The 27908-nt window shown below is 57.8% G+C and overlaps 1 protein-coding gene across 1 annotated transcript in view; it reads left to right on the top strand.

Moving 5' to 3' along the window:
* Window positions 1-26535, top strand: part of PACS1 (phosphofurin acidic cluster sorting protein 1) — a 143460-nt gene extending 116925 nt beyond the window's left edge. The window contains exons 3-24 of the mRNA XM_068976065.1: window positions 11-100; window positions 997-1122; window positions 3288-3432; window positions 3653-3744; window positions 3854-3934; window positions 6575-6634; window positions 8087-8247; window positions 8583-8676; window positions 13377-13457; window positions 14993-15108; window positions 15221-15356; window positions 16310-16414; window positions 16987-17093; window positions 17742-17896; window positions 18033-18143; window positions 19194-19296; window positions 19710-19752; window positions 21988-22030; window positions 22232-22367; window positions 24594-24820; window positions 25074-25193; window positions 25288-26535. Of these exons, the coding sequence (XP_068832166.1) occupies window positions 11-100; window positions 997-1122; window positions 3288-3432; window positions 3653-3744; window positions 3854-3934; window positions 6575-6634; window positions 8087-8247; window positions 8583-8676; window positions 13377-13457; window positions 14993-15108; window positions 15221-15356; window positions 16310-16414; window positions 16987-17093; window positions 17742-17896; window positions 18033-18143; window positions 19194-19296; window positions 19710-19752; window positions 21988-22030; window positions 22232-22367; window positions 24594-24820; window positions 25074-25193; window positions 25288-25403 (2448 nt within the window). The 3' untranslated portion in view covers window positions 25404-26535. The remainder of the gene's footprint in view (window positions 1-10; window positions 101-996; window positions 1123-3287; window positions 3433-3652; window positions 3745-3853; window positions 3935-6574; window positions 6635-8086; window positions 8248-8582; window positions 8677-13376; window positions 13458-14992; window positions 15109-15220; window positions 15357-16309; window positions 16415-16986; window positions 17094-17741; window positions 17897-18032; window positions 18144-19193; window positions 19297-19709; window positions 19753-21987; window positions 22031-22231; window positions 22368-24593; window positions 24821-25073; window positions 25194-25287) is intronic.
* The last annotated feature ends 1373 nt before the right edge of the window (window positions 26536-27908 follow it).

Below are 27908 nucleotides of genomic sequence, written 5' to 3'. Positions count from 1 at the left end.
TCGGTTTCAGGGTTCAAAAAGGATTCTTCGCTCCAACGAAATCATCCTTCCAGCCAGTGGACTGGCGGAGACAGAGCTCCAGTTAACCTTCTCCCTTCAGGTGAGAACCTGCTCTGTCTTAGGTCATTAATATGCCGTGTCCCCCGGTCTCGAACGACGCTCTGATCTGGAGATCATTTGATCTGAGAACAGCCCAATGGCTTAATGTCACCCAGAGCTTCTGTGGCCTGCGTGGATGGCCAGAGCCATCTCTGAGGCCACTGCACCACGAGTGCTGAGACCTGGATGGGCTGCTGCAAAGTACACTGTGTCTCATTCTTCTTTTTTTAATTGTAGTTGATTTAAAATGTGTTAATTTGTGCTGTGTAGCAAAGTGACTCCTTTTTGTACACACATACATATACTTGCTCCTTTTTCTTGTTTGTTTCCTATATTATATTCTTTTTCATATTCTTTTCCATTTTGGTCCATAGGACCTTGTCGTTTTTCCATCCTGTAGACCAGTTTGCATCACATCCTCTTTCCTTGGACTGAGGCTGTTAGCCCCACCGTTCTACCACAGTCCTCCCCGTCTCCTCTCCTTAGCAATCTGTGCCCCCGCTCCCTGAAGGAGAGGGTGCTCCTTCAGTCTCATTTTGCCCCCATATTGCAACCGCCGTCCCATCCCTTCTCCTCCTTATCCATCCTCATATGTCTGTCTCTCCTCATAACCCCTGTAGCCCAGGTTGAACACTCGATCACCTGGCAAGGAAAGAGACCACGTTTCAGAACATGTGTGGACCACCAGCTGCAGAGTGGAAGCCTGGTGCTGGGCAGATGCTCCTCTCACCCCCCGTCACCCCCTCATACAGAGGGGAGCCAGTGATCCCCATCACCCCCTCATACGGAGGGGAGCCAGGAAAGCAGAGGATGGTGGTGCATCCTCCAGCAGGACTAGACCCCACCGAGGACCCCCTCTCTGACTAACTGTGCCCGGCTCTGTTTTGTGCCCGGCAGTACCCTCATTTCCTGAAGCGAGATGCCAACAAGCTGCAGATCATGTTGCAGAGGAGAAAGCGTTACAAGAACCGGACCATCCTGGGCTATAAGACCCTGGCCGTGGGGCTCATCAACATGGCGGAGGTGAGAGAGGGCGGCCTTTCAGAGCCCGAGAGAGACCCCGGCCCAGCTGGGGCTCTTCCCAGCCTGCCACCCCCTGTTTTATTCCAGGTTACAAACTAATTCTTTTATTGGAAATTCAGGACATGCCTCTTTTTATCCAGTACTTCCTTGCTCTCAAAAAGTTTTTTCTTTAGCTTTTTAAAAAATGTCAGAGAACACTTCTAATAATATGAAGGATTCCCGTCCGCCCTTCACCCAGACGCTCCAGTGTTAGCACACCTGCCCTTCAGTTCTCGCCTGTGCACACACTGTGCGTGTTGCTCACTTCTCTGAGCCACCGAGAGTGAGCTGCAGACAGGATGCCCCATCGCAGTTAATATGTTGTTGCTGTTTAGTTGCTCAGTCGTGTCCGACTCTTTGCAACCCCTCGGGCTGTAGCCCGCCAGGCTCCTCTGTCCATGGGATTCTCCCGACAGGAATACTGGAGTGGGTAACCATGACCTCCTCCAGAGGGTCTTACTGACCCTGAGATCAAACCTGCCTCTCCTGCCTTGGCAGGCGGATTCTTTACCACTGAGCCACCCGAGAAGCCCACGCATTAGTATGCACCGTGTCAACTTCCTGGAAATAGGAATACTCGCACGTGTGTGCATCGCCCACCGTGAAGATGAGGACACTGGCGTGGCCCAGGAACGACCTTCTCAGGCCCAGGGTTTCGTTCACTTGTCCCTTTGGTCTCCCTCGACCTGCAGTCCCTCAGATTTTTCCCATGTCTTTCATGCCCGTGACAGTTTTTTAGGACAAGCTGGTTTCTTTATTGAATGTTCCTCTGTTCGGGTTTGTCTGATGTTTTCTGAAGATCACATTCAGCCTCCAAGTTTTTGGCAGAGTTACCACAACAGTAATGTAGGCAGCACCCGAGTTGACCTGTTCCGTTACTGGTGAGGCTGTCTTATCGCTCGGCTGATTGAAGATGATGTGTGCCGGGATTGCCAATATAAAGTTAATTAATAGCAGTGAAAAAAAACATTTCATAGGCAGATGTTTGAGGACCCTGTAACAGTCTCTTTTTTCCTCATATCTTCAGCCGATGGTTTTAGCTTCCATTAATGATTCTTGCCTGAATCAGTTATTAGTCCTTGGATGTGCGTTCACATTCCAGTCAGTCCCAGTCAGCACCTCTGGGTTCCTCCAGCCTTTCTCCTCTCCATGTTCCTCAGTCTGTTTGCTTATTTGTGAGGCTCTCCTGTATGTGCAGCCAATCTTCTCAGCCCTGTGCAGCCAATCTTCTCAGCCCAGATGAAGGGGAAGAAGAAAGGGACTGCAGATCAATTTTAAAACGCATTTCTATATTTTCATACTTCAAATAAGAAAAAATTTGGCAGCCACGACAAAAGGTGAGGTAGTCCCAGCGCATCTTTCCGTCATCTTCCTGTTTTGTATCAGAACGAGGGCCTGGGGTCGCGAAGGCTGTGGACGCCGTGTCTAGCCCTTAGGTCCTTCTCTCTGCCAGGCACAGGTGGCCACGGCCTGCAGGCGTCACCCCACCCCTGAGCCTGAGGGCTGCTTGGTCTGTGAAAGACTTAATTACACTGCAGCCATTTTCTATCTCAGGCCTTGACTTTCATCTCTGAGCACACGACCAGAACCGTGACTGGCACTTCTAGAGACAGTTTTACAATGAGACCATGGAGACATCCCTGGTGGTCCAGTGGTTAAGAATCTGCAACTAAGGGATCAGGGAACTAAGATCCCACATGCGGCAGCTAAGCCCTCGTACCGCAACTCCTGAGCCCAGGCTCCCTGATGAGAGGTCCCACGTGCCGCACCTAAGACCCAACACAGCCAAACAGATAAAGAAGTATTTTAAAAATAAATAAAGTGAGACAAGGGAATTCCCTGGCAGTCCAGTGGTTAGGACTCTGCGCTTTCACTGCTGAGGGCCAGTTCAGTTGTCGAGGGGTTCAGTCCCTGGTCGGGGAACTAAGATCCCACAAGCTGAACTGCTCAGCCAAAGAAAGGTAAAGTGAGGCTGAAGGCAGTAGAAGAATAGCAGGCGAGGGAGAGTGAGAAAGAAAATGTGTTAGAACGCTGTTCCCGGTGGCTCGCGTGTCCGCTGGGATCTGAAAACGGGCTGCACGGCGGGGCTCTGTGTGAGGCTCGTCCGTGGCTGCCCGTGCTCATAGGTGATGCAACACCCGAACGAAGGCGCCCTGGTGCTCGGCCTGCACAGCAACGTGAAGGATGTCTCCGTGCCTGTGGCAGAAATAAAGATCTACTCCCTGTCCAGCCAGCCCATTGACCACGAGGGGATCAAATCCAAGCTGTCTGGTAAGATGAGTGGTGTCGGGAAGCCCTGCCCAACCCCCCTATCTCCATCCTGGGAAATAAAGTGTTCCTGGGAAAGAGGAGCTTAGGGGTCCCTGAAAATAAAAGGGGGCCGGGGCCCTCTCCTCTACCCTGAGGATAGCGGGACGCCAGCCAGCCAGAGCCCCCCACCAGGCCAGATCTGCCCCTTGCGAGGTTCTCTTACTAAGGTGTCTATTTCCAGACCGTTCTCCTGATGTTGACAATTACTCTGAGGAAGAGGAGGAGAGTTTCTCATCAGAACAGGAGGGCAGTGATGACCCGCTACACGGCCAGGTGACTCCCCACAGCCCCTCACACACACTGGCCGGGAAGCCCCTCCAGACCCTCCAGAACCTCCTGGGGTTGGGGTTTCCCAACCTCATTCCATCCCCTGCCCGCTTAGGACCTGTTCTACGAGGACGAGGATCTGCGGAAAGTAAAGAAGACCCGGAGGAAACTCACTTCCACGTCCGCCATCACAAGGGTGAGCCGCCAAGGTCCGGGGAACGTTTCCGCTGAGATTTCCAGTCGGGGCCGGGTAGGATGGGAGTGGTGTTTTCAGACTTCCTGGGGGCTTTTTTTTAATCAATAGCATCCACACAGGGCCGTCCCCTCAAGGCTCTGATACACCCCTTGGTACCACATTCTCCTCCATCAGCACCACCTCCTCCACCACCAATCACCGTGGCAGAGAACCGGCATTCCTGATGGCAGTCTGTCACATTCTTCGGGCTCTCTTAGGGTAGAAGAAAAGCTGAGAAACCTTGTTGTAGGCTTTGGAACAGATGGTTCCTCGGGGAGCAGAGCCCCTCAGACAGCCTGCCTCCCCTCTCCAGGTGATCACTGTGGATTTCGTACTGTCCACTGCATAGAGAAGTCCAGTCCTCTCTAGGAGAATCTCCACTTCAAATCATCTGTTGAACATACCCAGAAATAATAGGCTGGGGCCTGGAACTGTGGGCTTGATATAATGCCTGCCTTAATGGATCCATGACCTTAGAGACCAGTGCCCATGGAATCTGTCTCCTGCATAAGATTTCCTAAGGAGCCACTGCTGTTGGTGAGATTAGAGTCCTGGACTGAGATGCTAGTGCGCTCAGTCACTCAGTCGTGTCCAACTCTTTGTGACCCCATGGACTGTATGTAGCCCACCAGGCTCCTCTATCCACGGGATTCTCCAGGCAGCAATACTGGAGTGGGTTGCCATGCCCTCCTCAAGGGGATCTTCCTGACCCAAGGATCGAACCTGCATCTCTTGCACCTCCTGATGCTTAATACCTGAATTTCTAGGTTAACTCTGATCTATTCTGGGGTTCCAGTGCCAAAGTGTAGGAAAGTCACAAGTGTCAGGAGCTTTTTGGAAGAGAAATTCCCAGTTTCATCAGTCCCCATAGTCATCCTGATCCTCTCTGGGCAGAGCCAGCCTGGGGACCCTGAGAGCATAGATTCCCGCCACCTTCAGGAGTGAAATAAGCAGAGGCCAGACCTTCCCACCTTCCCAGCGTGTGTGTCTGAGTCTGGTTGAGCCTGGTCCACTGTGAGACAGGCTGTCCCCTCTCCAGGCGTCCTGGGCTGTCCCTGGGCTCTAGAGACGTCTAGAGTGCGTTAGAACTGTTTCATTGTCCTCGGGCTTCTCACCCTTGATTGGGCTACTAGGCCAAGTGAGGCCCGTCCTGGCCTCCAGCCCCACTTGTGCTCTGATGACGGATGGGTGAGGCAGGGTGGCTCTCTTTTGTGATTCCGGCTAAGTTTTTATTTCCTGCACAGAGAGGTCCCATTTTCTTCCCTTGGGTGCCCCCTGGGGCTTTATAGCCGCCTCTTCCTGTCAATCCAGCCTCCCTGGTTACCCAGTGCTCTGCACTCCTTTGATAGCCACCCCCGAGGGTGTTTTTGTTGCTGTTAACTGCAGGGCTTTCCAGTCAGAGTTTCAGAGGAACTGTTCTTTCATTGCTGTCTCCTGCACACACTTGTCCCCTCTCCACCGAGAGCGCTTGTTTTAGGCGCGCTGGCTGAACGGCCCCTGTGGCTCCCAGTCTCCTCCGCTCGGGGTGCCCTGCCGTGGGGGGGAGCCCCGCCCTTTCCCGAAGGCCCAGCTCAGTCGCCCTCACAAGTTAGTCTCCTCCATCCCTAGGTGGCGCGTCTGCCGTCCAGTCAGGAGGTGCTGGTGGCCACAGGCTAGTCCCCAGAGCTGGGGTCGGCCCCGGAGAGGCAAGGAAGGCCTGGTCTGTGCTGTCAGGGAACTCACAGTGTCCACTGACACAAACACATTTTCACAAGTGGCCGTGACGGTGTAGGGCAGGCACCGGGAGGGTACTGTATCAGGGCTGCGATGGCAGTAGGGGGAGTGAACGACTCTGAGCTGGACAACTTCACGGGCCAGATGCCGAGAGATGCCGGGTTTGCTGAGAGTCAGCAGGCCTTCACCGCATGGATTTGGGGCCCAGGTTTAGTCAAGGCAGAAGTTACCGTATAAAAGGCCCAACAAGGGGGCACCACACACACAGCTTTGCAGAGTTGTAAGCAGTTAGTTCCCACCTAAGCAGGGTGTGAGGGGTTAAATGGTGGGCGAGGCCGGAGACAGGCAGTGCCAGCCCTCAGGGGACACACAGTGATGCTAAGAGGCCCTGGGATCTGGCCTGTGGCGCAGCCCCCGTGGACTCGGGAGGGAAGGAGACGGGAGGTGGGCTGGAGGGGGCTGGCGGAGGGTGGTCAGTGGCCCCAGGAGGCTGGACAGAAGCAGTGTTGTTCCAGGTGGGTGAGGGTAGGGGTCAGCGGCCCTGGGCCGGGAGCTGAGGTGCAGGGAGAGATTCCAGGTTCAGACTTGGTGACTGGGGGACCAAGAGAGGGGATGCATGGAAAAGCGTCGAGTTTGAGGAGCCTGTGTGTATACTGGTGGCGTTCGCCCGTCCGCACCGGGTTTCTGAAAGACTAGAGAAAGGGGTGAGCAGGAGGTGACGGTGGGGAGTTACTGGGGTGGGGGTGGGGGGTCCTGGGGTAGAGACTGTCCCCACCACTGTCCTCCCCCAGCTCTTTACAAAAGCGGGCCCTTGGTCACCCTTCCGACAAGTGATCGCCTTCCACACGGGGCTGCTGGCTGAGAACCTCTGTGGCTTTGTCCCTACAGCAACCTAACATCAAGCAGAAGTTTGTGGCCCTCCTGAAGCGGTTTAAAGTTTCAGACGAGGTACGAGCCCTTACTCCCGAGCCGGACGGTGAGTGGAATTCTGGAGTGTCGCCCTGGTTCCTGGGGCGCAGTCGGTGGTGGCGCTGGGAGTCGAGATTCCAGGCCCCCACGTGAGACGGTAGCTGCTTGGAAGGAGGAGAGATTGACAGGCGGTGCCCAAGGTTCCGCTGTCTTGAGCACAGGGTGCCTGGTCCTCCCCGCCGTGGGGTGACTCTGGGCCTGTGGTGCTCCCCTCCATGGGGTAACCCCGGGCCTGTGGTGCTCCCCTCCATGGGGTGACCCCGGGCCTGCGGTGCTCCCTTCTGTGGGGTGACCCCGGGCCTGCGGTGCTCCCCTCCATGGGGTAACCCTGGGCCTGCGGTGCTCCCCTCCGTGGGGTGACCCCGGGCCTGCGGTGCTCCCCGCCGTGGGGTGACCCCGGGCCTGCGGTGCTCCCTTCTGTGGGGTGACCCCGGGCCTGCGGTGCTCCCCTCCATGGGGTAACCCTGGGCCTGCGGTGCTCCCCTCCGTGGGGTGACCCTGGGCCTGCGGTGCTCCCCGCCGTGGGGTGACCCCGGGCCTGCGGTGCTCCCCACCATGGGGTGACCCCGGGCCTGCAGTGCTCCCCTCCATGGGGTGACTGCGGGCCTGTGGTGCTCCCCGCCATGGGGTGACCCCGGGCCTGCGGTGCTCCCCACCGTGGGTTAAGCCCGGGCCTGTGGTGCTCCCCTCCGTGGGGTGACCCCGGGCCTGCGGTGCTCCCCACCGTGGGTTAAGCCCGGGCCTGTGGTGCTCCCCTCCGTGGGGTGACTCCGGGCCTGTGGTGCTCCCCTCCGTGGGGTGACTCCGGGCCTGTGGTGCTCCCCGCCGTAGCGTAACCACGGGCCTGTGGTGCTCCCCACCGTGGGGTGACTCTGGGCTTCGGTGTGGGGTGTCTGGCAGCGCTGTTGTTCAATAGTCACTCCTGCCCCACGGGGAACATCGTGAGGAGCAATCTGAGGTGGGAGCGTTCTCCATGGCATCAGGAACTGGCCACTAGAGATACAGCTCCCCCCCACCCTCAGCTCTCGCAGGCCGGAGCCGGTCCTCACAGGCTGTCTCCTTAGTGGACTGAGACTGCAGACTTGTTCCCTGTGGACTCGAGGGGAGGGCAGCAGGAGCCTGCCAGGGTCCCAGGCTTCCGAGTTTTCTCCAGCCATTCCTCGGGAAAAGCATGGTCTCGCTCCCGCTCCTCTTCCTGACGCTGGGTCCTGGTGGGGAGTGCCAGGGAGGCACTGAGGGGGGACCCTGGCCTCACCACGTCCTGCTTTCAGGGTCAGATCACAGAAGGGCCCCCAGGACCACCCTGAGGAGGGTGAAGCCATGGCAAGTCCTCTGAGGGGACTGCGCAGGGTGGCCGTAGGAACAAGTTGCCCGTCTCCATGTTGTGAACAGGGGTAGCCCCCAGCTCAGAGGTTTTGTCTTCCCCCACAGGTGGGCTTTGGGCTGGAACATGTGTCCCGGGAGCAGATTCGAGAAGTGGAAGAAGACTTGGACGAGCTATACGACAGTCTAGAGATGTACAACCCCAGCGACAGCGGCCCCGAGATGGAGGAGACAGAGAGTGTCCTCAGCACACCGAAGCCCAAGCTCAGGTGAGGCCCACACCCTGGCTTCCCAAGGCCGCACCGTCTCCAGACCCTCCCCTACCCCCGTGATCAGGGGATCTTGGCTCCTCGGCCCTGACGAACCTCCAGCCCTCTGGATAAAGGTCGTTGTTTAACTGACAGAAGCCCCCGTAGAACTCTTTCAAGTCCTTCAGTCCAGGCCCCTCCTTGTCCAGCCTCTGCTGTGTCTTCCTCCCGACATCCTTGAACCCCGGGTTTTCAATCTTTCTAGAACACCAGCTCTCCCCGGCTGATCACAAGCTGCTGTTCTGGGGCCTGGCGGCCCCTGACTGACCCTCACTGTGCTTTTTTGCCGCCCACAGGCCCTTTTTTGAGGGGATGTCACAGTCCAGCTCCCAGACGGAGATCGGCAGCCTCAACAGCAAGGGCAGCCTCGGCAAAGACACCACCAGCCCTGTGAGCACGGCCAAGGACGGTGGGGGCGCGGGGCCAGGGAGTGGGCTTAACACGGGGTCTCCTGCACGACGAAGGGTTGGGGGGCGTGCAGAGCGGGGCTGGGGGAGTTGGGATAACACTGGGTCCTCTGCTCCCCGCTTGTTTGGGACCTGCGAGTGGTCTCGTCTTTTTTCAACCTCGGTTGTCATCTCAGTCCTGCCGGGCGCTTAGTGCTCTGAGGGCACTGCTGTGGCCGGGAAGATGTCCATTTTGGTCTCTTCCCGCCGTGACCTGGAGCCTTCCCTCCAAAGCACGCGGTGCCTTGACACCTCCCCTCAGCACCCCTCACGCAGTAGCTGGGAATGCGGCATCCGGCCAAGGGTAGAGACTCCGCTTCCTGGTGGGGAAGGGATGGGGCAGGAAGCCCCCCAGGGTCTGTTCAGGAGAAATTACGTGGACTTTGCTGAGGAAGTGGGCAGCGCCCTCTCAGAATCGAGAATTCAGTGGGCAGGTTTCCATTTGGCCTGGTGAGCCAGAGGGAGCCGGCACCCCCCCCCGAGCCCAGCCTCACCCCAGACCACACCCTGCCTCCCTGGGAAGGCCTCCCCAGCTGTGGAGCAGAAGAGCAGGAGCCCGTCTTGATGCTGCACCTGCCTCAGGCCCTTGGAAGCTCTCCCTGCCCTCATTTACAGCCGACGGCCCGATTTTAGTAGGTCTTTGGTTTGCAGCTGAAAGCCAAGTGTCCTCTCTGTAGATCAAAGAAACTGAATCCTTTAAGTCCTCCTGCTCTTGCTGCTTTAACAAAGAAAATACAAAACTCACCCAGCAAATAGGTATGAACCTGTGAGGAAACGTCCTGAAACCGGTGAGGCCCTCCATTCTCCCCCACTCCCGTCCATTCCCGGGCATCTGCAAACCGTCGGCTCAGAGACGGCCTGACTGCCTGCTGCCACCAGGTGGCGCTGTCGTCCGCCTTATCCATCCTCCCGCTGAAGGCGCCGCACGTGTGGTCCAGCCCTGGAACAGCGGCACCACGTGGCCTTCGCGAGCAAACGTGGGATGGACCCTGGCGGGCGCCGCGGAAAATCCCTCCGCGGAGAAACCTCAGGCCTGACCCTGGCAGACCCCGCGCTCTCAGCCTTTCCAGCCCAGGTTCCTGTGATCTGGCGCGGAGGAGGCCTCACACGGCTCACACAGTCTATTCAGGATGTCCTTGTAGCTGCTCTTTCTGGCGGGGCTACTGAGGGGCCCTGCTGAGTCCTCACTGTCCACGTGGACGGGTCATTGGCTTCGGGGGCCAGAGTCCACTGCAAGTGTAAATAAAAGGGGCGGACTCTTCCGGAGAGAAACCTGGGGCCTGGCCACGGGGAGACTGACTGCAGGCATCCTAGGAATGCAGAACAAGGGCCCTCCTGTGACACAGTGCAAGCAAATTACGAACTGAGATAGCACCCCAGAGCACGAAGCCTGATGCCTAACATATGCAAACACTCAAGAAACGTTAGGGATCATTGTCAGTCAACAAGTAAGGGAAACTGTCTTAATGAAGTTGTCTCTGGGTTGATGCAATTTGTAGACTCTGCTTTTAGTCTCAGTTGCATGACTTACAGAATTTAAAGAGAAAAATCAATTGATGGTCTGGGCCTTAGGCGCTGTATTTGTAAAGTGAAGCTGCTGGGAAAGATTGAAGGCAGGAGGAGAAGGGAAAAACAGGACGAGATGGTTGGATGACATCACCGACTCAGTGGACGTGGGTTTGAGCAAACTCCGGGAAATGGTGAAGGACAGGGAGGCTTGGCAAACTGCAGTCCATGGGGTCGCAAAGAGCCAGACACGACTGAGCAATTGAACAAAAGGTGTCAGCACAGGAGCCCAGTTAGCTCAGAAATCAGTGGAGTATCAGTCTTGACAGTGTGATGGCCTAAGGACCCCTCTTCAGGCAAAACATTGCTCTGGGGCAGGGTTGGGCTGAGAGCACAAACTCTGGAGTCAGTCTTCTGAGTCTGAATCTTGACTCTTATCACTCCACTGACTGTTCTGGGCAGTTACCAAGGCTTCGTGTCCTCGTCCACAAGTTGCATGTAAAAAGGACATGCCTTGCAAGGCAGAGTGAAGATCCAGTGGGAGGAGGCAGCTAAAACCTCCAGGTGGCGCTTGATTGGTGCTTGGGTTGGTTTACAGCAGGGGCAGCAGCAGTACGGTAAGCAGCGTTGCCACTGTTACTCTGGGCCCAGAGAGCCATTCCAGTTCCGGACTCCTGAAATTGATAGACTCCAGTTGTCTTTTTAGTGAGTCCTTCAAATTCTGATTCTTTTGGCCAAATTTCAGACTTTGCTGGTTCTCTGTGATATTTCTATTTTGAAGAGCCCCATATGTCTTGATGTGGGTGTGGAACTTTGGAATCCTTTAGTATGAAAGGCACTTTGGGAACTACAGAGCGAGGCTGTGCTCTTCACACAGCAAGCTTCGAGACGTTCGAGGGGAAACACACGGGGCTGGTGCGCCGTAGGCAGGCGAGCACTCGCCGACCAGCTTTCGTCCTCTCTCCCTGGTTTTTTAGCCTTGTCATTTGTTTCTTTTTCCTTAACCTTCCCTTTTGTTCCCCAAATTTCAGAGAGTTCAGTTGATCACTAGAACCAGAAGGGATTTCTGCCAACACAAATTATTACAGTTGTGAGTTTTCCCAAGACTTGAGCAGATGATCTGGTCCTTGAAGCTGATAACAGTGGGCCCTGACAGCACTTCAGCTGGGGCGGCCAAGAGATGGAGACGTTCTGCCAGGACTGCCTGCTGCTAAAAGTTGCCAATTGCACGGCACTGTAACGAACGGTGCTGGAGACCAGCAGTTGGTAAAAGTGGGAGCCTAAAGTACCACCCCACTCTGGCCCCCCACACGCACAGGAGTGCGGGCACCACACCTCAGGCTGCCGCAACTGTCTCAGCGCCACACAGCGAGACAACACAGCGGCTGTGCTGCTGGGGCGAGAAAAGCCTAAAGTATTTATAGGAGCAGGAAGAGGGACTTGGAGAGTCAGGAGCTTACTCCTGGCAGGATCGACCGGAACATCCAGAAGAGTCAGTGCATAGCCGGCAGGTGCCCCCAACTCTAGTCTGGGTTAGAGCGCTCTGACACTGCTTTGTTGTCAGAGGGCTTGACCACAGGGCTGCTGCCCGAGAACCTTCGAGCAGGGCGGTGTTAGCGCCCTCCTCCATCCTCTCTCGAACGTGTTTAAGTCGCTCGTCATGCTGAGATCCCACACTGACTGAAGTCATCTCCAGTCTCAAGTCCGACCGAGAGTTCTGTGACTGTAGACCGTTAACATCGGTTATCCCAATAGGCAGTGTGTAAATGAGCTAGCTGTGCACACAGGAGGCAGCCTGCTGTGCGTGGCTCTGAACCAAACTGTCTCTCACCCCGGGGCCACGGGGTCTGGCTGAAGTGCCTTGGGTTGATTTTACAGATGGCTCAGAACAGTGGTCCTCAACCAAGGGTGGTTTTGCCTCCCAGGGAATATTAGGCAAGGACTGGAGACAATTTTTTTTTTTTTTTGGTTCTCACAGCAGGGGTGATTAGTGGGTGGAGGCGGGACTGCAGCTCAGATCCTGCGCAGGACGCCCCAGAGTAGCGAAGGGCCCTCTGCAGATGCCAGCGGTCCCAGGTGGAGAAAGCCTGGCTTAGCGTGTGACATGGGCTGACTTGTGTGATCATTGTTCGTTAGTTTGCGAAGTGACCCCCGTGAGCTTTTTCAGGCTTTTTCTCTGTACTCCACTCAGAGAAGGGACTTTGGGTCATTGGGAGGAAGTGGGCTATCTTCGATCCTTTCTGATTTCCTGGTTCCCCAGAAGAACCAGAGACCCGTTTTCATGTAAGATACACAATTCATAGGGCTATTAGCTCCTTGGAAAAATGTCCCCATTACTCAGAGAAAGGTCATTGGGAGGAAGTGTGGGACATCTTCAGTCCTTCCTGATTCCCTGGTTCCCCAGAGGAACCAGAGACCCACTGAGGCCAGTGCCTTCCCCACAGCTGAGACTCACCCCCCACAGCTGCTCGGGATTCCAACATTGGTGTCTGCACAGCCAGAAGCAGCATTTGCAAGTGTGAAAAATCTGGTTCTTTATCTGCATTTGCAAAGTACATTTTTAATATTTATGAGACCTGTTAATAAGAGTTGAGGACAAAGGGAGAATTATTTCACACCTAAATGGCTTAGAATATTCTGTTTGAGGGTTTTCTAGATGTTTCCACCAAGCCAAACGCATTTGGCCCCCATGGATGTCTTTAGTCTTGAAATCAAAGACCTGAACGCTGAGCGTCCCCTTTCTTCTCAGCACCACTGACAGCAGAAGTGGCCCCTTGTGCCCCTCCTGGGCAGGGGTGTTCACCAAATCCCAGAGTCAAGACTGGCAGATCCCACAGCCAAGTCGTCTGAAGGCTGGGCCTCTCTTCCCTGAGAGCATCTTTTGAGAATCAGAATTTCTGGGTTCAGCGTCTCACCATGTTACTGATTTAATGATCACAGAATAACTGACCTTCTAAAGCTCGGTTTTTCACAAAAAAATATGCTCCTTGTTAAGGTGAAAGTCCCAAAGATGTTATGAAAGATGTCATGAGGTCTTCAGATTAAGTGAAAGTATTTTAAGCTTCCAAGGGACTTAGGGAGCAAGTTAGAGTGGTGGTTATTTGGATTGGTGATGACTAATTATTATAATTTTTGCAGATGGAATTGGCTGCGCTAGAAAAAGTCAAATCTGCTCGGATTAAAAATCAAGACGACAGCTTGACTGAAGCAGACGCTCTGGTATGTACGGTTCTGTCTCCTGCTTCCAGCTGCTGAAAATAGTTTTGGGTACCTTTAGAAACAGAGGCAAAAAGACCCTCAGGACCATCGTGAAACTTTCGCCTTAATCTGTGGACTTGGGAAGGTCCTACATTCTCTTTCTCCCAAAATCTTTACCTGTGGAGTATCAGGTTGGTGCCCAAATTAGCAAACCAGAAATGTCCCCATTCCTCTCTTTCATTCGGTCTGAGCAAATGCTGGTTTGAGTACTTTCTCACTATCTGTCACTCTCATGTACTTCTTTTTTTTTTCAATGTTTATTGATTTATTCACTTTTGGCTGTGGGGTCTTCATTTCTGCAGGGACTTTTCTCTGTTACAGCAAGCCAGGGCTACTCTAGTTACCCTGCACAGGCTCCTCCTTGTGGTGACTTCTCCTTTCAGGGATCACGGCTCTAGGGCTTCAGTAGTTGTGGCGCACAGGCTGAGTCATTCCTCCGCACGTGCGACGTTCTCGAATCAGGGATCAAACCTGTGTCTGCTGCACTGACAGGCAATTCTTTACCACTGAGCCACCAGGGGACGCCCCACCCCCTCATTTACTCCTGGGGGACGATGAGCAGTATCTTTCCCTGAAAAACCATCCCTTTCTCCAGTGTTGTTTTTACAATGGCCGGATAGTCCACAGCATCAGCTCTCCAAGTGGTTACTACTGGTCATCTCCTCCCACTGAGAGATGTTGGGGCTGCTCAGGGGTGCATGGGGTGGATCGCCTGGGACACCCAGTGTGGTTTCACGCAGATTGAAATCACACACAGACACACACACACACACATATACACACACACAATGCTGAGCACTGACAGTGCCAAAATGAGAACACCGTGGCGCCCCGTCGGGAGGAAAGCCAGCCAGAGCACACGGTCAGCCTGGGCCCACGCTCAGCCCACGTGGGGCTGGAGGCCAGCCCCAGCTGGGAGGAGGGAGCAGAGAACTTGACCGGATACCCTCCGGGGGTGTGCTGTACCTCAGCCTCCCGGTGGGAGCTGCCAGCTGAAAGGAGGAATTCTTTCTGGCTCACATCTCCCATAGTAAAGAATACTGTGTTACAGATCTGTTGTCCAGTAGAACCTTAGGCTGGGTTCAAGAGGACTGTGGTTCACCCGAAGTCCAAGTAGCCCAGCCTCCACTGTTCCCCTCTTTGGTCTGTACTCCGTAGCAGGCATTTCAAAAATGAAATTCCCATCACATCACTTCCTGAGTAAAAGGCTCTCCTTCCCGCCTAGAGAAGCCAGATCATCAGCCCAGGTTTGCGGGCTGATGGTTCATAAATGTAGGGGTCAGGTCGGATAGCAGGCGACAGTGCCCAGCACGGCGGGCACCCTCAGCTGAATTAAACAGTTGTCAAGGGAGGGGGGCGGGAGTTTTAGAGCCATGTGTTTCCTGGAAAAGAGCGCAGGGGGCTGAACGCGGGGTGCTGACGGCCCAGACAGGAGCCACCAGGCTCTCGTGGTCATGGAGAGGGTCACCCTCGCGGCTTCCTTTGCTCTGTGGCAGGAAATCACTGACCAGGACATGTTCGGAGACATGAGCACGAGTCTGGTTGTGCCCGAGAAAGTCAAAACTCCCATGAAGTCCAGCAAAACGGACCTGCAGGGCTCCGCCTCCCCCAGGTACTCAGGGTGGGAAGAAGCTCCTGAGGCATCGGGTGGAAGGAGGGGAGCACGGCAAGAGTGGCTTCGGAAAGGGGGGCCGTTTAACCGCCTCCTTCCACGTCCGTGGCAGCAAAGTGGAAGGAGTGCACACCCCCCGGCAGAAGAGGAGCACCCCCCTGAGGGAGCGGCAGCTCTCCAAGCCGCTGAGCGAGAGGACCAACAGCTCCGACAGCGAGCGGTCCCCAGACCTGGGCCATAGCACGCAGGTACCCACCGCCAGTCACCCTGGATCCCCGGCTCTGGTCCGTCATCTCCTTGGGAGGTCGGGTGGAGAGGAAGGGGGTGTATTTGATTGTTCTGAATAGAGAGAGGCCTAAAGGGAGAAGTCCAGCATGTTTGTTATCTGCTCCTGCTGAGGAATTGCAGGACGGAATAGGGGACATCAGCTCTCCCGGAAGGTCTGCCCTGTACTCTGATGCGCTTAGCATTGCTGTGGGCTAGTTACAATGATCTGAAGCCGACATGGCAACATTAAACTTTTGAGTGCCAGACCTCAGAGTGGCTGGAGTAGGCACCCAGAAGGAACTGGCCCTTGGGGTCGTATGCGCTCTGAAGGCCAGTCTCCCAGGGAAGGATTCTCCCTGACGGGCCTCGCCCAGCTCCTGTGCTCCTGGAGTTAGTGGTGGGCCCGCTTGTTCTCCTGATAAATACCTTTGGGAGGGGGGTTTGTGTCCGTGTAGCTTCCAGAGCTAACGCTCTGCAGCTGAAAATGAGCCCAGGACAAGAATAGCCTGGTGCCTGGGGCGAGGTATTGTCCTTCTTGTTAATCACTGTTCCTGAAATACCTTTGTTCCTGAGTCGGAGGGCTCCCCACCTGGCGCACTCTCATTATCTCTCCCCGCTGCCCTCCTTTCCATCCTGTGAGCACCTGCTCTCCGCTCCTTCCTCCCCTCCCACTGCCCCTGCTTCATTCCCCTTTGGGGCCCTTCCTGCCTCAGCAGGACAGCCACCATGTTCCTGGGGCACCAGCCTGGGCCCTGAGGCCTGGCTTCGAGTGTTCTCATCCCGCTCCAGTCTGCTGTGCTCTGGCCGGGTCTGGCCAGGGACACCGGGTCTCCTACATAGGTTCCTGGTAGCTCTTCTCTACACCCTGGACCACAAGTCACCCCACCCCACCCCCAAGCTCCCTGGGGATCAACAGACACATCTATCCCTGCAGATTCCCAGAAAGGTGGTCTATGACCAGCTGAACCAGATCCTGGTGTCGGACGCGGCCCTCCCGGAAAACGTCATCCTCGTCAACACTGCTGACTGGCAGGGCCAGGTACATCACCCAGGATCAGGGGACCAGGAAGGAGGGATGCTGGGGAACAAGAGATTCCCCGGGTGTGGATCTGAAAGCCAGGGCACGGGGAAATCCGAAATGACCCCCTTCTTTTCCGGCTCCTCCTACCCTGACCTAAGCCCACAGTCTGGCTCTGGTCCCAGTCCCATCATTTTCCAGCCTGAGGGGCCTTAAGTCACCAATTTTCTGTACCTTAGTTTCCTTACCTCTAAAAGAGCAGAGACGCCAGCGGTGCCCTGGTTTTCAGGAGGGGCGGAGCAACAGCAGCCCAGCCCTGCCCGGTCCCGCCATCCACCCAGCGTGTGGGCCGCAGAGGCCGTGTAGAATCTTGCATGTCCTGGGCCTTCCCACGTTTCCTTCTGATCCCGTCTCCCTGGGGGCTGGCCCCACCTTCTCCTGACTGGCAGTCCGAGCCTGACCTCGGCCGGCTGTGGTCTGAAGGACGGACAGTGGGCCCGGCCTGGGCCTTGCCGCCCTCGTGGCCTGTGGAAGGCGGTGTCCCTGCTGCACGGCCTCACCTGTGTGGTCCCCCCGCCCCCACTCCCCCGCAGTACGTGGCGGAGCTGCTGCAGGACCAGCGGAAGCCCGTCGTGTGCACGTGCTCCACGGTGGAGGTCCAGGCCGTGCTGTCCGCCCTGCTCACCCGCATCCAGCGCTAGTAAGGCCGGCTCCTCTCCTGCCCTTTGGGGTCCCCTCCCACCCTCATTTCCAAGCTCTGAGAGGGCCCCCTGGCTCATCAGACCCGGAACTCACAGTTGGTCGGGCGGCGTCAGGCCCGGGTGCTCTGTTATCCCTGCTGGCCCTGGAGGGTCGGGATGGAAACATCACCGTCCTGCCCGCCGGCATCCCGCCTGGTCTCCTGCCACACCTTGACCTGTCTCATCCTCTTCCGAAACCCATGATGGAGAAGGCCGGGCGGTGACGGGGTTCTACAAGACTTTCTCCTCCTGCCCCCTGCCTACCCAGAGTTGGGGCCCTCCCTCTCAGGACCTGCCGTGGGAAGAGCCTCAGACGTCTTGGGCTCATGCCCGCCTGTGACCAGAGGGCACTGCCGACTCGTCTTCCCATTAGCCTCAACCGGTTCTGCCTGCCTTCTAGACGGTCCCCTGTCCTCTCTGACCCTGAATCTCTCTCTTTTTGCAGAAGCACTGTGGTGTGTTGCCTCTCTCTGTGTGATTTTGTTCACTGGTTTGTTTTTCCTCTGGGGGCTGTTGAGGTCAAGTGAAGTCAGAGCTGGGGGGAGGCTTCCTCTGAGCAGGATATGACCCCCTGACGTGGCCCTGTCCCCCCCACCCCTCACTCCCAGCTGCAACTGTAACTCCTCCATGCCGAGGCCGGTGAAGGTGGCGGCGGTGGGCGGCCAGAGCTACCTGAGTTCCATCCTCCGCTTCTTCGTCAAGTCGCTGGCCAGCAAGACCTCCGACTGGCTGGGCTACATGCGCTTTCTCATCGTTCCCCTCGGTGAGGGTGTGGCAGAGCCCACCCCTGAAGGGGCGGGCGGCGTTGGGTCCTGGGAAGGGCCAGTCGGGGAGACTGAAGGCTGGGCTTCATTCACCTCCTCCTCACCAGCTCGCCTTCTCTGGTCTCCGTCTCCCAGGTTCTCACCCGGTGGCCAAATACCTGGGCTCCGTCGACAGCAGGTATAGCAGCACCTTCCTTGATCCTGGCTGGAGAGATCTGTTCAGCCGCTCGGAGCCCCCGGTGTCAGGTACTGGCCCCTCGTGGGGGACGAGACACAGGGAGCTGGGCTCAGCTGATGCAGGCGGGGGGTGTGCTGCTTCTCCTCCCCGCGGCCTTTTCATTTTTCCAGCATTTTATTAAAAGGAGGCCCTGTAAGTGCAGCCCTTCCACGCTGGATGTGTTTGGTCTCTGCACATTTAGAAATAAGGAGGCCGAGGGGGTGGTGTCAGGAAGTATCTGGTTGTGGAGATCAAATGTGGAAGCAGAGAGCAGCTGCCAAGTGTCTATTGATAAACAAATAACACGCCACCAACCATGTCTTTTCCTGAAATACAGAGCAGAGGGAGCAGGGACGGAGCGAGCTTGGGCCCAGCGAGGCCGGGAGGTGGTCCCTGCTCCCACAGGCCGGGCAGGAAGTGATGGGGGCGGGGGCGGCAGGTGGTTCCAGGGCTGATCAGAGCAAAGATGGAAGCAGGAGCCTGGAAAGGAGCAGGCCAGGGGAAAGGGAGCATGGATCAGACGGGAGGACGGCTCTTGGCTGCACGATTCCTTAGATTCAGGGGACTTCCCTGGTGGTCCCGTGGTTAAGATTTCACCCTCCAGTGCAGGGGGTGTGGGTTCCATCCCTGCTTGAGGAGCTAAGATCCTGCATGTGTCGAGGGGATCTAAAACTAAAACATAGAACAGAAGCAGTATGGTAACAAATTCAGTAAAGACTTTATAGTTCACATCAGAGAAAATATCTTTAAAAAACTCCTGGGACTTCCCTGGAGGTCCAGAGGTTAAGAATCTGCCTTCCAATTCAGGAGACATGGGTTCGAACCCTGGTCGGGGAACTGAGGTCCCCTGTGCCACAGGTCAACTAAACCCGTATGCCACGGCTAAGCCCCAACACACCCAAATAAATAAATGAACGTTGTTTAAAAAATTCCTTAGGTTCAAACCAGTGGGTCTTTAGAGCCCTTTGTCTGCCTCAGCTCCTGGGGTCTTCTGGTGGGACTCAGCAGGGGGGCTCTCAAAGAGGGTTCTCGGGTTCGCCTGCTGAAATAAGTCAGCCCATGTCTCGGCTTCTCCGCAGAGCAACTGGACGTGGTGGGGCGCGTGATGCAGTATGTCAATGGGGCGGCCGTGACGCACCAGCTGCCCGTGGCGGAGGCCATGCTCACCTGCAGGCACAAGTTGTGAGTGGACCCGGGGTGGACTCTTGGAAACAGCTTGGGTGGGCTAGATAAATCTTCAGTTCTTTCACTTTTTCACACCCTCCTCCTCCCCACCACGTTTCCCTCGTAGGAACCCAAGAGAGTATGAGAGCCCGTGCCTTCCCTTCTCTGCCTGGGCCTCCCCCGACCCCGGCCTCCCTCCACCCACTGTGGGCGCCCCCTCAGTACAGACGTGGGGGCAGGGGGTAGAGCGTGCACAGTTGGGGCTTTCGCCTCCTTTTGGAGGCTCCTTGTGCCATCCTGAGGGCAGAGGGAAGATGGCAAGTGATGTCTGGGCTCCCTTAAAGCCTCAGTAAAGCGTGGAAAGCTTCGGTCCCCAGCTCTCCACACAGTCTCTCCCACCAGCTGTAAAGCTCTCCTTTCTCTCCTCACAGCCCTGATGAAGACTCGTATCAGAAGTTCATCCCCTTCATTGGCGTGAGTACGAACCCCCCTCTCCTCTGTACCCCACCCACCCACGTGGCCTCCACGTGCACACGCATGCACACACACACACACACACACACACACACACACACACACAGACACACACACACACACACACACACACACCCCTGCAAGTTCAATCCCTGGATCGGGAAGATCCGCTAGAGAAGAGAATGGCAGCCCACTCTAGTGTTCTTGCCTGGAGAGTCCCGTGGACGGAGGAGCCTGGCGGGCTATAGTCCACCGCACAGTCCAACATGACTGACTTTGACTTCATACGCAAGAGACTCATCTAGATAGCAGGTCTTATCCAGGGGCGATTTTGCTCCCAGGAGACATCTGGCAGTGTCTGATCTGGGGACACATTTGGTTGTCAGAGCTGGGAGTGGGGCTGGGCACGGCTGGGAGTGGAGGTGGCACCGGCATCTGTGGGTGGGGCCAGGGACATGCTAACCACCCTGCAGGGCCCAGGACAGGCCCCCGACAGAGAGCCCCAAGGGTCAGCAATCCGGGGAGAGGAAGCCGTGGGCTTGGACAGGCCCCGAGCTGCTCCTTTTGGAGTCCTTTCCCCTTTAGGGGGCTGGCCCTGTGTCACCACAGGTACCACGTGTTATTACTGTGGTTCTGGGGTCCCGGGGGGTGATATCCAGGGCACTGGTTCTCCAGCCTCAAGGAAAAGAAAACAAAGCTGTTCCGAGGAGGGGAGTCCGAGATATGAGTAGCTCTGTCTTCAGAGTGGGGGACACGGAGAGGAAGGGGCTCTCTCCCCTCCTGTTTGGTCAGGGGACAATCTTTGCATGAGTGGATTCTGAAGACGAAGGAAAGACCTCTTGGGTGTCCTTGGCGTCAGGTGATCCCAGCCCAGGTTGCATTTGGCAGCTGCTGGGCCCCAGGGCCGAGACTGACCGAGAGAGGGAGCCTAGAGGGGACAGCTGACGCCCCTCCCCCACTGGGGCCGAAGCACGACACAGAAGTTCTCTCTCTGGCAGAGAACTCAGATCTCCCTTTCTGAGGCGGCCGAGTTTCTCTTCCGCATCAGCTGGTATCTTTTCCTGCAGCCTCGCCGAGGGAGGGGGAAGGTTCCTCCCCACCTCTAGGGAGGAAGAGGCTTGTGCAGGTGAGGGGTCAGCGGCCCCCATCCTGGCTCTCCGCTCATCCCAGATCCTGTGAGCCTCGAGTGATCCTGGGAAATGCCTGAGCCTGGGTGGGTGGATCCTTGTCAAGGCTCCCATTTGCCTGGTCCAGTCAGTCCCCATCAGCCACTGGGGCTGGTCCCACGGCCACATCAGAGGGCCCAGGCCGTGATGTGCAGCCTGGGCTGGCAGTCTGACCCACATCTGTGTGGAGCTGTGGGGTCACTGCCATTCTGGCCTTGCAGCAAAACAGAAAGTAAAAATTGAAACAAGCAAACAAAGGAGCTGGCAGCCTCGTGCAGCAACCAGAGGAACAAGGAGAGAGGACTCGTGTCCAGGAAGTTTGGAGTACCAGTGTGCCACTTTCCAGGAATTACAATCAGGATGTGTAGAGTCAGGAGCAGATTCCACGGAGTGGCAGCACTGTGCTCTTATCACCTTCAAGGGAACCACCATGTGTGTGTGACCCCCCGCTCCCTGCCGTCCCTGGGGCCCGGCTTCCATGAGCCCCCAGCCCTGCTGACCTCAGGCCCCTGCCCTGACATCCAGGTCTGTCTCTAGCTGTACCCTTTGCTGGCCGCTGGAGGCCCCCCTCTGCCCTTCCCAGAATTTTCTCTGGGGAACTGACATCAGTATCACTGCCTAGGGCTGGGCTTGGGGTCCGGGGTCCCTGGGATCACCCCTGCTAGTTGGCGTTCCTCCAGATTCCTGTTCCAGTGTGTTCGCGCCCCCACCGGTACCCCACTCCCATCTGCCAAGGTTTTCTCCCGGTGCCCCCTTCTCTCTGACCTGGGAAGACGGCCTCCTGCCCAAGTGATCTCAGAAGAAATGAGATCAGGATACAAAAGGGGTTCCTGCCCCACCGGGTGGCCTTGCCCACGTCCCCAGAGAAGAGCTACAGGTCTCCTGTGCCTCGACTCACTGTTTGCAGTTGGGTTTGCTCACCTCTCCTGACGATCCCAGCTGCTCAGAATTGGCAGAGAGTTTCGAAGCCTGCGATCAAACGGTGCGGTTGTGGCCACCAGGTCCAGCTGACCTGAAGGTGTCTGGCTTGGGTGGGCGAACCTAACGCAGGGTGTCTTCTCCCTCACAGGTGGTGAAGGTGGGTCTGGTCGAAGACTCTCCTTCCACAACAGGTGAGCCTGGGGCCCCTTGGCCTCTACCAGGCGAGGATGGTGCATCCTGCCCGCCTGCTCCCTAGTCAGGAAGCCAAAGGGTGAAGACGAGGGGGTCCCAGGCCAAGGCAGGGCTCGAGCCCCAGGGCAGTGGCGGAGCAGGCTGCAGCCAACACCGGTCAGGGCGGCTTCCTCTGGCCGACCGTGTGTGTCCCCCTGCAGGCGATGGTGACGATGCACCCGTGGTCAACCTGACTGTGCCCTCCACGTCGCCGCCCTCCAGCTCAGGCCTGAGCCGAGACGCCACAGCCACCCCTCCTTCCTCCCCGTCCATGAGCAGCGCCCTGGCCGTCATGGGGTAAGGCTGTGGTCCGTTCTCATCTGTCCCTCCACGCGCCTCCATCGCATCAGGGTAGCGCCTGACTCATTCCCCGCTGCCCCAGCGTGTAGGACGGTGACCGAGGCCCCAGAAGGTCAGCGGGGGGAGTCAGGTCACTGGCCAAGCTGGTCATCACACAGCTTGCTCCCGTCTGTCCTGTCTGCCTCCCGGGTGTAAGGGCGGATGAAACCCGAGGCACTGAGGCCCTTCTAGCCTGTCAGCTGCTGCACGTACTGGGGGTAGGACTGCCTGGTCCGGGAGAGGGAGTGTGGGCCTGGGCGTCAGACACTTGGACTTGCATGATGTCCACACAGTTGTGTCTACCGTGTGTGTGTTTGTGTTAAAGAACAAACCACTCAGTGACACTTGTCAAAGCGAGAGCAACTCTCTCGAAAGTGGGAACACCTGCCCTGGGTGGGGGCACCCCCGCGGCGGACTCTGCAGCAGGAGCCCGGACCCTGGGTGGGGGCACTCCCACGGCGGACTCTGCAGCAGGAGCCGGGACCCTGGGTGGGGGCACCCCCGCGGCGGACTCTGCAGCAGGAGCCGGGACCCTGGGTGGAGCGGGAGCAGGACGGGGGTAGAGGCAGTAAAAGTACTAAGAGGAACTTTGGGGGTCCGGGGGATTCCAATTCCGGCTAAACCGCCCTGCCGGAAGTCTCATGAAGACACTCCTGAGGGGGTGGAGGGTGAGGAGCCCCGATCAGAGCCACAGGGTGGTCAGAAATGTGGGGTGGGGGGGGTTCTTGTGAGGACTGGATTTTCTGAGGCCCAGAAAGAGGTTCAGGAGCCTGACTAGTTTGAGCAAAGAATCGCAGTCACTTGGGCAAGCTACTCGGCTCCACCCCATGAAAGTAAAGGTGACGTAGCCACGGGGTTTTGCTGTGAGGTGGAAATAAGAGCCTCACTGTCAGCTCCTGGCCCAAGGAGGCATGGCCTCCTTCCGGGCACCCAGTGTGTCCGTCACCCAAGGGCCCCCGCGGCCAGTGACGCGGGCAGGTCAGACCCTGGGCTCCTGGGCCCCAGCAAGGCCAAAGCCACGGAGAGAGTGCTGTGACCGAGTAGGGAGCGGTGGCTAGGAAATGGGGAGGGAATCCCTTTAGGATCTGAAATGTCCAGAGTTTAGATGGGGTGGTCAAGGAGGCCTCTGGGGGAGCTGATTGGGGCAGGGGAGAGGGTGGGATGCGGGGTCAGGGCAGCCCCAGGCGGGGGAGGGGGCAGCAGAGAAGAGCCAGAGGCGCTCCTGTCTCTTCCTCTGCTCCCTCCTGGCCTCCTGGTCTCCTCCTGGTCTCCTGGGGACGCTTTGTGAGCAGCAGAGAGGGTAGGCACTGGCCGGTGGCTTTGCCAGAACCCCCGGCAACAGTACCATGGTCCCCAAAGAGTCCTAAGCGTCTCGGGGTGGAGCCCGGACCCCAGCCCTCACCCTCACTCGCCCTGTCTCCCCTCTTCGCTCCCAGTCGGGGGTCTGCCACTGACTTGCGAAAGTGCAGGAAGAGGAGGGAATCCCACCAGCAGGTCACGCAGTGACCTCACTGTCCAGGCTCCCTGGGGCCTGGGGACCCGCCTTATCCCGACCTCCTTTCCCATCCGGTTTAAGCTTGTTTTTTAATGGAACCGCTGAATCCAGGCAGAAAGAAACATCAGATGATTTGTGTAGCCTGTACCTATTGTGTCTGACGCCTCCTTTCAAGAAAACATCAGCTCTTTTTCTCCTTGGAGCTAAAATTATTCCTGAGCTAGAAGTGCCATAAACGAGAGAGAAAGCCACAGGTCGGCTGCTCGCCCCTGGCAGCTCTGCAGCCGCCTGGTGCCTGCCTCTGCCCCACTTAGTCTCTCCCACCCTCGGCGGGGGGTTCTGCCTGCTGGGGGTCGTGTGTGTGCACGTTTGCACACGTGCTCACGCACACGTGTCCTTATGTGTGTGTGTGTGTGCGTGCACACATTTTTCTTCCCTCATAGAGCTTCCTTGTTCTCTGCTTCCCTCCTGCCTGGGCGATTCTTCCTAGGCTCCCCTGTGGGCACTTGGGGCCTCGCCCTCTCCTGGCCATGTCCTCAGGTCAGCCTGACTCCCCACTCCCCCACCAGCCTGTTCTGTGAGGCTGGAGGGACCCCGGAGCCACTTGGCTGGCGCCTCCCCCAGGCCCTCCCGCCCCGTCCGCCCTTGGCGGGACACTGAGCCCCCTCCCCGTTACCGCCCCTCTCCAGGAGCCCCAGCAGCCCGTACGGGGACGTGATTGGCCTCCAGGTGGACTACTGGCTGGGCCACCCTGGGGAGCGGAGGAGGGAAGGCGACAAGAGGGACGCCAGCTCCAAGAACACCCTCAAGAGCGTCTTCCGCTCAGTGCAGGTCTCCCGCCTGCCCCACGGCGGGGAGGCCCAGCTCTCCGGCACCATGGCCATGACCGTGGTCACCAAAGAAAAGAACAAGAAAGGCAAGTGACCCGTGAGGCCAGGAGCGACCAGGGCCTCCAGGCCTGCCCGTCCCTCTCTCGGGGCCCAGGGAGAAGGGCAGGAGCTTGGAGATCCTGAGACATAGCCCTGGAGACAGACAGGCGGGGCTGGGGGGAGTGGGGAGTCTGCTTTCTTCGAATCACCGCCCTTCCCAGGGAAAGGGGGCAGTGGGTGGGGGAGAGTGCAGCCGCCTTTCCAGGGGCGGTGACAACATGGTTCCCGCTTGCTTTCCAGTTCCCACCATCTTCCTGAGCAAGAAGCCTCGAGAAAAGGAGGTGGATTCTAAAAGCCAGGTCATCGAGGGCATCAGCCGCCTCATCTGCTCTGCTAAGCAGCAGCAGACCATGCTGAGAGGTGTGGGCGTGGGGGTTGGAGGAGGGGGTGGCAGGAAGGCCGCGGCCCTCCCCGGCAGCCCTGGTCATCCCCACGCCTTCCCTGTCACCCCCAGTGTCCATCGACGGGGTCGAGTGGAGCGACATCAAGTTCTTCCAGCTGGCAGCCCAGTGGCCCACCCACGTCAAGCACTTTCCAGTGGGACTGTTCAGTGGCAGCAAGGCCACCTGAGGGCACCGTCTCCCAGCCACGCCCCCTCCTGGCACTGCCACCAGCCTCACCGCCTGCGGGCAGGGGGAGGCCAGCAGGCCCCGGGCCCAGTGTCCCCCTTCCTGGCCCCAGGGCCTGCATCTCCCTGGCCCAGTCTTGCAGGACACTGCCACCCACCGGGGCCACCGTTCCCCGCCACTGCTCCAGCCCAGTCCTGGGCAGCCCCTCCTCCCTCCCTCCTTTCCCTCCCTCTTGGCTCCTGGCCCGAGGCATGTTGACTGTGCCTTTCGGCGCCCACCCCGGTCCCTGGAATCGAGTCCTCTGGGCCTCCAGGCCTCCCCTCACCTCACCTGACTTCAGCCTCTTTCTCCATGTGGCACCAGTTCTCTTCCTGGAATTAGGAAACCTGGGGTCCTGGCCCACGGCCGGCATTCCAGCCTCCTCCTGCCACCCCCAGGATATCATCTTCTAAAGCTCAGCTGCCAGACACCACACCGCCGGCCTCCCCTTGGGGACGCCCAGCGCCAAGGCCACTTCCCACTGCTGTGGGAATGACAAGGCCACCCCAAGACAGAGTTGCTGCTGTGATGCGTGGGTCTCTGGGGTGCAGGAGCCTTCGTGGTCTCACCCATGCATGGTTCCCCCACGCCGGGTCCCCTGGAGGTGTCCCATGTGTCCCTGAGCAGTTCTTTGGTTCTCTGCACCACCAGTCTCTCAGTGGTTTAGTGTGACTCGCCCGGGGGCTGGTCCCCGTCCTTGGCTCTCCCCCTGTTGAGGACTTTCCTCCCCAGCCCTGCCTCCGGACCCGGAGAGGTGGGAGGCAGACCCTGCCAACACGTCTGCGGCCCAGTCCCTTCCACTCCCTGCACCCTGTGTCCGCCGGTCTTCTTTCCCTGCGCTGTCCTCCCCTCTTCACCTGGGCCCCTGGCCTGGGCAGGCCCCTTCCTCCCAGCCAGGCCTCCCCCTCTGCGGCCCTCCTCAGCCCCCACCATCGGCCGTGGCCTTCCTGGAGACCTGAGGCACATGGGCCGGAGCTCCGGCCGCAGCCTGCCGGTGGCTCGCCTCCAGAGCTTCGTGGCCCTCTCACCCCTTCTAGAAGTTTTTGCACAGAACTTCATTTTGGAAAGTGTTTTTCTCATTCTCCATACCTCCCCCAGACTCCTCCAGCCCTTCCCCCAGCGCAGCCCTGCCGTCCAGAGCGTCTCCAGGGCTGTGCTGCTCACTGGCTGGAGAGAGGGGCAGGGTGGGAGGGACTGAGAGGATGTTGGGTTTTTCATTCAATAAACTGGTGATTTCTTACCAACGAGCAATCCTTGGGCCTCCGCGCCTCATTGTGACACGGAATCTGTCCAGCCTCGCTCGTCACCGCCGCACAGTGTGGCCACTAACTACACTCACAATCAGCTGGGAGGGGGACTTCCCTGGTGGTCCACTGGCTGAGACTGCGCACTCCCAATGCAGGGGGCCTGGGTTCGATCCTGACTAGGCTCCACAGGCCACAACTAAGACCTGGTACAGCCGAATAAATATTAAAAGTCGCCTGGGAGGGAATTGCCTGAGAGCCCACGGTTCCAAATTTGTGCTTCCAGTGCAGGGAACTAAGATCTCACATGGCACGTGCTGTGGCCAAAAGAAAAAACAACAAAATCGACTGGGAACTGGTTGGAAAGAAGCCTATTCCCATTTACTTGATTCTAGAAACAGTGTGAAGGTGTGTTGCCCCACGAGGCAAACTGAGGTCAGGAATAGAAGTCACGCTGTTCCCACGCCGAAACCCCATTTTTCTCAGGGACCCCCATCCCCAAATCCCACCTCCCAAGGCAGTGACATGTCATCTGCACTCTTCCAACATGAGATGAGAACTCAGCTTCTCTCCCCCGCTGGGCCGTATTTTCTGGAAGTTGGTGAAGCCTCAGGCCTGGGGGGAGGGGGTGAGCTCAGGTCCACCATCAGTTCGCTTTCCTGCCTGCCCTTAACCCTGGAGGTGACAGATTCCCGCTCCTGGGACACCCGGCTCTTCACGCGCTCCCAGGACACAGGCCTGCACACCAAGCCTCCTTCACCAAATAAGTGCCCAGTAATGGGGGCTTGTGTGCCCCCTCACCCTTGCAGGACACAGCTCTGGAAAAGTGGATGGCCAGGTGCTCAGGCCGTCCCCAGCTCCCCAAGCCTCGTGGCCAGTCACCTAATGGAGGCTCTGGGAACCAGTGACATGGCCACCCAGGCTCTCAGGGCCTGGAAGATGGAACGAATGCCCGCCTCCCGAGGGGCAGAGTCCAGTCGGGTACCAGATGGTGTTCCAGAAACGCAGTCTGCACTGCAGTTCTCTGATGAAGGGTACAAGCTGGCCAGTGAGACACAACGCCCGGAGAGGGAGGCTGAGGTGGGCTAGAGAAGCGGGCAGAGCCCCCCAGACGCTCCTCAGGGCAAGGGCCTGGGGGCCTGGGAGCTGGTGGGAGGCCCGAGCGGGACAAGCATGCCCCAGCTCAGGCCGAATCAGGGAAGCAGATGATGGAGACCGGAGTG

This window comes from Capricornis sumatraensis, chromosome 8 (genome assembly GCF_032405125.1).
Source record: "Capricornis sumatraensis isolate serow.1 chromosome 8, serow.2, whole genome shotgun sequence".
Classification (NCBI taxonomy): Eukaryota; Metazoa; Chordata; class Mammalia; order Artiodactyla; family Bovidae; genus Capricornis; species Capricornis sumatraensis.
Note: the sequence above shows the minus strand (reverse complement) of the source record. Positions and strands in the feature narration are given on the sequence as shown.